General features: G+C 33.8%; 2 protein-coding genes across 8 annotated transcripts; one reads left to right on the top strand and one right to left on the bottom strand.

Annotated features, from left to right (window-relative positions):
- The first annotated feature begins 362 nt into the window (after positions 1 to 362).
- LOC111304112 (protein REVERSION-TO-ETHYLENE SENSITIVITY1-like) lies at positions 363 to 3,493 on the top strand. Of its 5 annotated transcripts, none has more exons than XM_089742004.1 (5): positions 363 to 713; positions 843 to 890; positions 971 to 1,048; positions 2,297 to 2,694; positions 2,925 to 3,493. In XM_089742004.1, the coding sequence occupies exons 4-5, from the start codon at positions 2,386 to 2,388 to the stop codon at positions 3,345 to 3,347; spliced, it is 732 nt and encodes a 243-aa protein (XP_089598130.1). In that variant the 5' UTR covers positions 363 to 713; positions 843 to 890; positions 971 to 1,048; positions 2,297 to 2,385; the 3' UTR covers positions 3,348 to 3,493. The 5 variants fall into 5 exon arrangements, with proteins under 5 accessions (XP_089598130.1, XP_089598128.1, XP_089598129.1 ...); XM_089742002.1 differs by having other exon boundaries at positions 2,267 to 2,694; XM_089742003.1 differs by having other exon boundaries at positions 1,312 to 2,694.
- Positions 3,494 to 4,454: 961 nt separating this feature from the next.
- LOC111302980 (calcineurin B-like protein 10) lies at positions 4,455 to 7,655 on the bottom strand. Of its 3 annotated transcripts, none has more exons than XM_022898924.2 (9): positions 7,363 to 7,655; positions 7,015 to 7,186; positions 6,592 to 6,674; positions 6,349 to 6,408; positions 5,691 to 5,799; positions 5,544 to 5,596; positions 5,339 to 5,419; positions 5,137 to 5,249; positions 4,455 to 4,960 (listed from the first exon to the last, which is right to left on the bottom strand). In XM_022898924.2, the coding sequence occupies exons 1-9, from the start codon at positions 7,390 to 7,392 to the stop codon at positions 4,903 to 4,905; spliced, it is 759 nt and encodes a 252-aa protein (XP_022754659.2). In that variant the 5' UTR covers positions 7,393 to 7,655; the 3' UTR covers positions 4,455 to 4,902. The 3 variants fall into 3 exon arrangements, with proteins under 3 accessions (XP_022754659.2, XP_022754660.2, XP_089598126.1); XM_022898925.2 differs by having other exon boundaries at positions 7,273 to 7,594; XM_089742000.1 differs by having other exon boundaries at positions 7,331 to 7,472.
- Between the last annotated feature and the right edge of the window lie 464 nt (positions 7,656 to 8,119).

The raw sequence follows: 8,119 nt of genomic DNA, 5'->3' as shown, positions 1-8,119 counted from the left end.
AACAAATAATAATTAACATGTCAAAATCTATTCATAAAAAATAAAAAATAAAAAACTTTAATTGATTGAGCAATCAATCGTTGGTAAGTTTTTTCTACCTATCTATCAATATCTTCGCTGAGACAATTACGAAACTAGTTTCCCATTAACCTAACCCACGACTTCCCAAAAAACGGAACACTAGTAACTCTATATTAAAGCTGAAACTGTAACTGAAAACCAACCCAATAGAAACAAGAAAATCCTGTCATGTCAAGGTCAACCAGAACAACTGTAACCTAAATCTTCCTACCCATTGAATGAGTATGTAAAGAAAAACAAATAAACAGCATTAATTAAATAAACTACTAATAAAAAGGAGAGGGCTGGTGCGGGTCCCATACTCTGGGGGTGAAAATCCGGAATGGTTCATGCACGTTGGCCTTTCTCTGTCTTCTCTTCTCTTTCCAATCCCAGAACAAGAAAAATGTTTCACTAATAATAGTTTTTATTCTGATTATTTCCCAAACCAATTTTTGTCAGAATATATCAGATCATTTCTTGCTTCTTACAACTCCACCCTACCCAGCAAGACCCAAAACCCAATACAAAAGTCAAAACAACAACCTTTCTTCTTCTTCTTATTCAGCATTTATCCTTTTAATGATCTTTGCTTTGTTTCTTTTTTCACGTCACTTCTTGTTTCCAAGTCCCACAGCCTACTTTTGCTGCAGGTTAGTGAAACAACTTCTGATCAAAATTTTACATTTTTCTTTGGTTTTCTTCTGTTCTTCTTCTCTTGATGAATATGTACATTGCATGGGGTTAAAGATCTTGTTTTGTTTTAATTTGTTATGATATAGTTTCTGGGATTTGCTTGGTTTGGCTGAAGAAATGATTCAGAACATATGGTAAGTGAAATTTGATTAGTGTTTTCCTGTTTGGTACAGAAAATGGTTTGTAAGAAGATTTATTTTTGCTGATTTCCCAGTAACAAAATGGAGCATTTAGTTTAATTTGATTGGTTGACTGAAGGACCAGGATCTGTACATTGGATGCATGCTTTTAGGTAAAGATTACCTATTTGGCGCATTGCAGATATTGTTATGCTAGCTGTAAAATTTGCCCCTTTTTTGCGCTTTTAATATTTTTATGGTGTCATATAAATTAGACAACTAAAGCTAAATGAATATCTTTTTAAAGAAAGTAGGCATTGTTTCTGGTCTTGAACATGAGGAAAAACTTCTATTTTTGTTTAGAAGATAACTTGGAGATACAAATTTTGCATTTCATTGTGTCCCTGACTTGGAAAGTTTTATGTTTTTTTGTCAGTGGATGTGGTCTTTCATGGTGGTTTTTAGTCAATGGCTAATGAAGGAGATTTTATCCGTTTGGTGCTTTTTCCACTCATAATGTTCTATTTCGCCAGCGACACCACTTGAGCTGACGTTAACTTTTGGCTACGGGGGGAATTTCAATGTTATAATGGGTCTTTATTTAATTATTTTTATTTTTGGGTAAAAAGTTTAGAATGATGTTGCCAGAGACAGGAGAGAACATCTGGTTTAATTTGAAGTAGATACATAAAAGGCCAAAAAGTTTCTTGGTGGAAGCTACAAGGATTACAACTAGAGAGTATGTCAATGAGGTTTGGCGCCATTCCTATTTCTTGGGAGTGAGTGTGGGTGTTGAAATAGACAAGAATGTAGAATTTGATTAGGTGAATTGAAAAGTTAGGAATCACGAATGTGCCAGTATATTATCGTAATGAATCTTCATTTATTCTATAGATTATTTTAGATCCTGATGGACTTTAATTTTACACAAAGGTTAGATGCGCTTGCTAAGATGTGTGCTGATTTAGGAAATCAAGTAGTTAGTGGCATAATTCATTCACTTTGGGTTTGGGCTGTTCATCAACAAAATGAAATATGAGGACTGTCAAATGGACTGTTGCACCTCAAGCATCGAATTTCAAATTATGGATGGTAAATGGCTTGGATTTTCACCCATTTATGAATGGCAGTGCAAGTGCAACCTACAAAAAAAATGGAATCCTTGTATGATAGTGAAGATTAAGTTATTGAATTGTAAAAAAAAAATTGGTTGAACTGAAAGGTGTTTTATGCATTTATTTATGTTGACAATTATTCACTATATTGGCATTTGGCAGTTTTGCAATCTTAGCTCAATCTTCTGCCTCTTCTTGTATGACATTTAGCAGTTGATATCATTCACTTCTTTTGATTCTTTTTTCTAAAGTAAAACTATTATGTATTCATTGTAGAATGAGACTATCGTCTTTGTGACTGGATAGTTGCTTATCAAATTGAGAAGAAGTCCATTATGTCTGAAGGTGTTATCTGAAATGGTGATGGTTCACCACCTAGAATTGCACAGAGCCATATGTCGCATGGAAGACTTCCTATAATGGATTTAAAAACAGCTTATGATGTTGAACACATGAGTTCTACATCTAGAATCCAGCATGACCTATGGCTTCTAGACGTAATTGATCCAAAGAAGGTGAAGTTTCCATGCTGTTTAGTTTGGACTCCACTTCCAGTTGTCTCATGGCTGGCACCTTTCATTGGACATGTTGGGATTTGCAGGGAGGATGGAGCAATTTTGGACTTTTCAGGGTCAAATTTTGTGAATGTTGAGGATTTTGCCTTCGGTGCTGCAGCTCGATATCTTCAACTTGATAGAGAAAAGGTGTAGTTCTGTGCTGATGGTCTGTATCAAACCTTTTATATCTCTCCATGCACACTTTGCCATCATGATGCTACCTCTTTCTCCTATACAAGTATAACTATATATTGTGAAGCAATAATGCATTTCTCTTTCCTTTCCTAAGCTTTTATGTGAGCTAATTTTTATTTTATTAAAAAGAAATTGAACATCTTAAAAATCCTTGACTATTTTTTTTTTTATTGCGGAACTAGTGTTGCTTTCCTCCAAACCTAGCTGGGCATACATGCAAGCATGGTTATCAGCATGCAGAGTACGGCACTGCGGTCTCATGGGATGATGCCTTGCAGTCGAGTGTGCGTCGCTTGGAGCATAAAAGCTACAATCTCTTCACATGCAACTCTCACTCATTTGTTGCCAATTGTCTCAACCGACTATGCTATGGTGGATCAATGGATTGGAACATGATTACTGTGGCAACTCTAATACTATTTAAGGGGCATTGGGTTAATAGCATGTCAATAATAAGATCATTCCTCCCTTTAACAGTGGTGCTCTGTTTGGGCTTACCACTGGTTGGCTGGCCATTTTTGGCTGGACTCTTTTCACTCTGTCTCCTTCTTATGGTGTGGTTTCTGTTGGGCAATTATTGTGTCAAAACCTTACTGGAATGTTAGAGCTTTTTCAATTAAAGTTGAAAGAAGCATTGTTGGTATAATTTGGTGTTACATCCAAATACTGCCTAATGCCAAAAGATGTAAACGTTTTCCCCCCATGAGAAATTTGATTGGAGATTTGCTTCATAAAGGGAAATTGATCACTTGATTTTTGTTGGGCTAAAAGCTTTCAATCCAATCATTCCAACGGAAGCGAAATCAAATAATAAATCAAACACACAAAAGATAATAATTTAACGTAGTTTGATTTAACTAATCTACATCCACGGATGAAAAATAAGATTCATTAATTATAGAAAATTATAAACATACATCAAATCATTAACATCACTCAACAATTAATATTCATAAGATACTCTTAATCTTCTTTAATCCTATGAAGTATTCTTAACCCAAACAAATACAAACTCAAATTCTTGTGCACCCTTTCAACATAATCAAACATATACCTATATGCTTCCATACATCATATCTATGTGGATCCTCTCAGTCTCCTCTAGTTCATTCACAAACAAACATATACACCCATAAGACGTAGAGCCCCAATATTCCTATGGGGTGTCTATCCCATAAAACTCTACAACTCTCTTACATTTTTTTCTCATATCTAATCCTATAAAGACTTCACTTATTTATAAGCATACAAACTTATCCATTAAGAATCTCTTTCCTCTTAAAATCTTTTTCCTATAAATCAAATTTACCTATTAAGAATTCATTTTCTTTTAAAATTCTTCTCTTGCAAGTCAAACTTACCTATTAAGAATCATTTTTCTTTTAGAATTTTTCTTTTGCAAGTTTTATTGTCCATCAAACAATATTTAATAAATCTCAAACAAATCTCATATGAAATTTGAGTCAATATTCTCAATAATTTTAACGCTAGCATTTCCTTCTCTGCGGATAAGTTCATCAAATACTAGACGTTACCTGATGCCATGGGTATTTTGTCCGCCTATTTCACATTAGCAATAAGCAGATGATTGTAGTAACAGTTTTAGAATAAAATTTGAGAGGATCTTTTGAGGCTCATTCTGCAGAGTTTTCCAGTTGATGGGAACTTTGAATTGAGGTCCAGAAGTTATTGAGATTTCATTCTCATGTGAATGCCAATGGAACAAGAGTGATGCTTCATTCCTGCCTCGTGACAAGTAGAGCATGACTCGTCTCCAAGTCATACTGGAGACATCTACTTTTCATTAACAAGGAGAAATTACTTGCACAAGTTAACCAAATTTGAGAGAACAAGCTTAGACAAGCTCATTACAAAATGAAACCAATTTGAAATCTGTCTACTGTACAACATAATAGCTAAATGTAGTCATAAAAAATTTTTTTGATGCCACGCTAATAGCTAGAGAGCTTAATCAAAAAAATTTGGTGACTGATCACTTTCTGGTGCTGCTTTCATAGAAGGGAGACATGCTATTTACTTGATCCCCGGCAACGAGACATGAATAGAAGCTCTCTGAAAGCAGGATCTACTGAACAAATAGTCTTGTCCCTTTACATCATATCCAAGCTTTATAGCGTTTTGGTCTAAAATCACCTCTTGTTACAAGTCTTCAACTTCAGTGTCGTGAACAAAACTAGGAAATAAGGTTGTGATGTCCCTGACGAAGAAACATATAAAACAACGAGACATGGTGGTAAGTTACCATGGATATACAAGGGGTCAAGCAAACAATTAGATTGGGAACGCAGTACTGGAAAAGTGGAAGAGGGATTCAGATTATGAATGCAATACTGGAAAAGAAACCAGTAAAGGAAATAGGAGCTAGTCACGCACTTTAAATGAGGAAGAGTCATGTTCTTTAAGACGCGAGGATTACGAAGCACAAATGCTTTCCATTCTTCTTTGTTGATTCTACCATCCTTGTCAGCATCGGCATCAGCAAATGTCTGCAGAAAAAGATGAAAATCCTGTAAGCATCAAAGGCTCTAGAAAACTATACAAATAAAATCATAGAATTAAACTTCAGAGAGCTCACTTGGTCAATGATAGCCTCAAGAAGGTCATCTGACAAAATCATGTCAGATTCCATCAAAATGGCAACTACCATTTGCTTAACCTGCACCCAACCAAAAGCTAATTAGTTAGAACCCCACAATTGCACAACTTGCATACAGTATGAGTCATTTACGGAACATTAAATTCAGGTAGACCTGCTAGCTTGAAAACAAAGTTTTACTCACTTCTTCCCGCTCAATAAACCCGGTTTGTCTCAGATCATACAACCTAAATGCAACTGCAAGATATTAACATCCACAAAAACATAATAAGAAACAGCTATAAATCATACTTTATTGGTCCAAAGCAAATGATTTCTTTTGAACCCTTACAATCAATTTTAGCTTCTATAGGGGCATAGGGATGAAACACATTGAGTGCATGGACAAATTCCTCAAATTCAATGACACCATTTTTCTTCTCATCAAAAAGATCAAAAACCTACAAATTGAAAAGATTATTAGATATAGGAAATAAAATAAAGATTCACGGAGAACTCGCTTACGACATTCAAAGAAAAGAAAAGTTTCTAATCAAAAAGAAGAAAAAAGCTTCTATTTCTGTTTCTAAAAATTGGAAGCCAGAAAAGTAATGGTTAAAAGCCAACTTCTCAGTTATTGTCATCCAAGACAGCTAATAGTCATTTTCATTCACAAATAAAAAGAACTGCTAAATTAGTTTCTACTATGTTAAAGACATACCAATAACTTATATCTTAACTGGTACACGTGTTCAACTACTGTTGCTTTTAGTTCAGTTTAAGAATTTGAAGTGAAATCAAGAAAACTGATCAATGATGAATTACAGTACACATCAAAAACCATAAAATGAACTCAATTTAGTAAATTACAACCACAACAATTCCCCAAATGCTAGCTGAACAATTGATATTCCCTTTGTACTATACTTTGATTGTGCCCAATGATCAACTATGGGAGGATAGAAGAAAGCACATAACAGAAGAAACTGATATTGTTGCAAAACATTTACCCTGTCCAGCAAAAGATTCTCACCGAATGGAGTCTGGAACAATGCTAACCGAAGCTCTTCCTACAATACTCGAAGAATTTAGATAATCATTAAGAATTTGACATTTACAAAAATCATTTAATGACCTTGTAAAAAAAATTCTGACACATCAGCTTGAAGCAATGCATTCATATAAAACAGGCCGCGAAAAGAAAATTCATAGCAAAGTTTATGACACCAATTTGCCTCAGAATTTTAATTTACCTTGTGAATCAATCCATCATCAATAATTGAGCTACTCAACTTCTTGAACAATTCGTACAATGCCTCCACTTCATTCACCGTAACTGCATCATAAGTTCATAACCAATAACAAGCAAATCAAACTTACACCTAAGTGGCAATACAGCTATGTTTGTTTTCTCAAAAGATGCAGGACAAAAATTTAAAAAAAAAAAACTATAATTTTCATGTTTCACAGTAACTTCTTGGAAATGTCTTTTTCTTTTCCTAGCAATTTCAAAAACCAAATTAAAACTTAACAGTAGATATATCATATGATCCAAAACCCGTAAAATTTTCCCTTTTCCTTTCTTTCATCAACAAACACATCATAAATAAATCTCAATAATTAATAATTATAATTTTAGAGAAAAAAAAAAACATATGAATGAAAGGCAGAAGTACATCGGGTCTCATTGGAGAGACGGGTAAGATCTGTGAACCCATAGCGAATTTTCTTGTGGCGGGGCCGGCATTCGAAACAATTAGCCATCGCATAAATCAAGAAATCGATCACTGCAACAAACGGTATGAAAGCTGAACAGATCCGCTCTCCCATAGTCAGAGAGCTCGACAGCTGTTCATCGCAATCAAATGCAAAAAAAAAGCACTACATAAACACTTCTCAAAACCCATTAAACCAAAAAAAAAAAGAGAACACACTTTCATAATCATAACAAAGACAAAAAACTGCAACTTTAGAAGTTATTTCAATGATTACACAAAGACGAAAGATGGGTAGCAAGGAGATACAAAGGAATTGTTTCTGTTGGTTGAATTCATGGCTTCAAACAACCACAAATCAGAAACAGAGAGATATTTTTACTGATTCTTTTCCTTTTAACAGCTAAATCTTGTTGTATATGAACCCAAGTAGTAGTAATGTTTCAGGGTTAATCTGTTGTTCAGAAAGCGGATTGAAAACTCTTCCGACAACTATACGGGATTTGGTAGGCTTCGGAGGATACATTTGATTGAGATGCCTGAGAGCGCTATGAGGAATAAGAAATGGGAAGAAGAAGTTTTAATAACCACGAAACAGGCGTAATAATTGTTTGCGTGGTTGGTTTTCTTAATAACGTTGAAGTTTTTAAATTTTAATTTGAATTTGAAATTAATTTTCATATTTGATTTGATTTTTATAGCTTTAATTTGGTTTAGTTTTTTGTTTTTGTATATTATATTAATATAATTTTTAATATATTTAAATAAATTAAATATAATATAATTATTTTATTTTAAAATATATAAAAATTAATAAATAATATATAATTTAATTTGATTTAATATGTTTTTTTATTTTTCATTTTTTATTCAAAATTTGATTTGAACGAAGGAGGCAGAATCTTGAAAATTAATCCAGGTTGTTTTCTATTTGGTCGGCTCCGTCTTGTTTTGGCTGACGTTGACACGTCACTGAGACGCAGAAAGAAAGCTATCGCCGCACGTGTCATTTTTTAAAAAAGTATACTTTATAACATAATTAGCATATTAACTATGTAATATGCGA

This window comes from Durio zibethinus, chromosome 13 (genome assembly GCF_047325235.1).
Source record: "Durio zibethinus cultivar Kanyao isolate XHJ-2024 chromosome 13, ASM4732523v1, whole genome shotgun sequence".
NCBI lineage: Eukaryota > Viridiplantae > Streptophyta > Magnoliopsida > Malvales > Malvaceae > Durio > Durio zibethinus.
The sequence above is the reverse complement of the archived record's forward strand: the minus strand, read 5'-3'. Positions and strand labels throughout refer to the sequence as shown.

Coding starts and splice junctions, on each gene's coding strand:
- LOC111304112 (XM_089742005.1), top strand. CDS start 2,386: ATGTCGCATGGAAGACTTCCTATAATGGATTTAAAAACAGCTTATGAT. Junction 2,695..2,924: donor TTCAACTTGATAGAGAAAAG/GTGTAGTTCTGT, acceptor TTGCGGAACTAG/TGTTGCTTTCCTCCAAACCT.
- LOC111302980 (XM_022898924.2), bottom strand. CDS start 7,392: ATGAATTCAACCAACAGAAACAATTCCTTT. Junction 6,409..6,591: donor ATGATGGATTGATTCACAAG/GTAAATTAAAAT, acceptor CGAGTATTGTAG/GAAGAGCTTCGGTTAGCATT. Junction 5,800..6,348: donor AGAATCTTTTGCTGGACAGG/GTAAATGTTTTG, acceptor TTCAATTTGTAG/GTTTTTGATCTTTTTGATGA.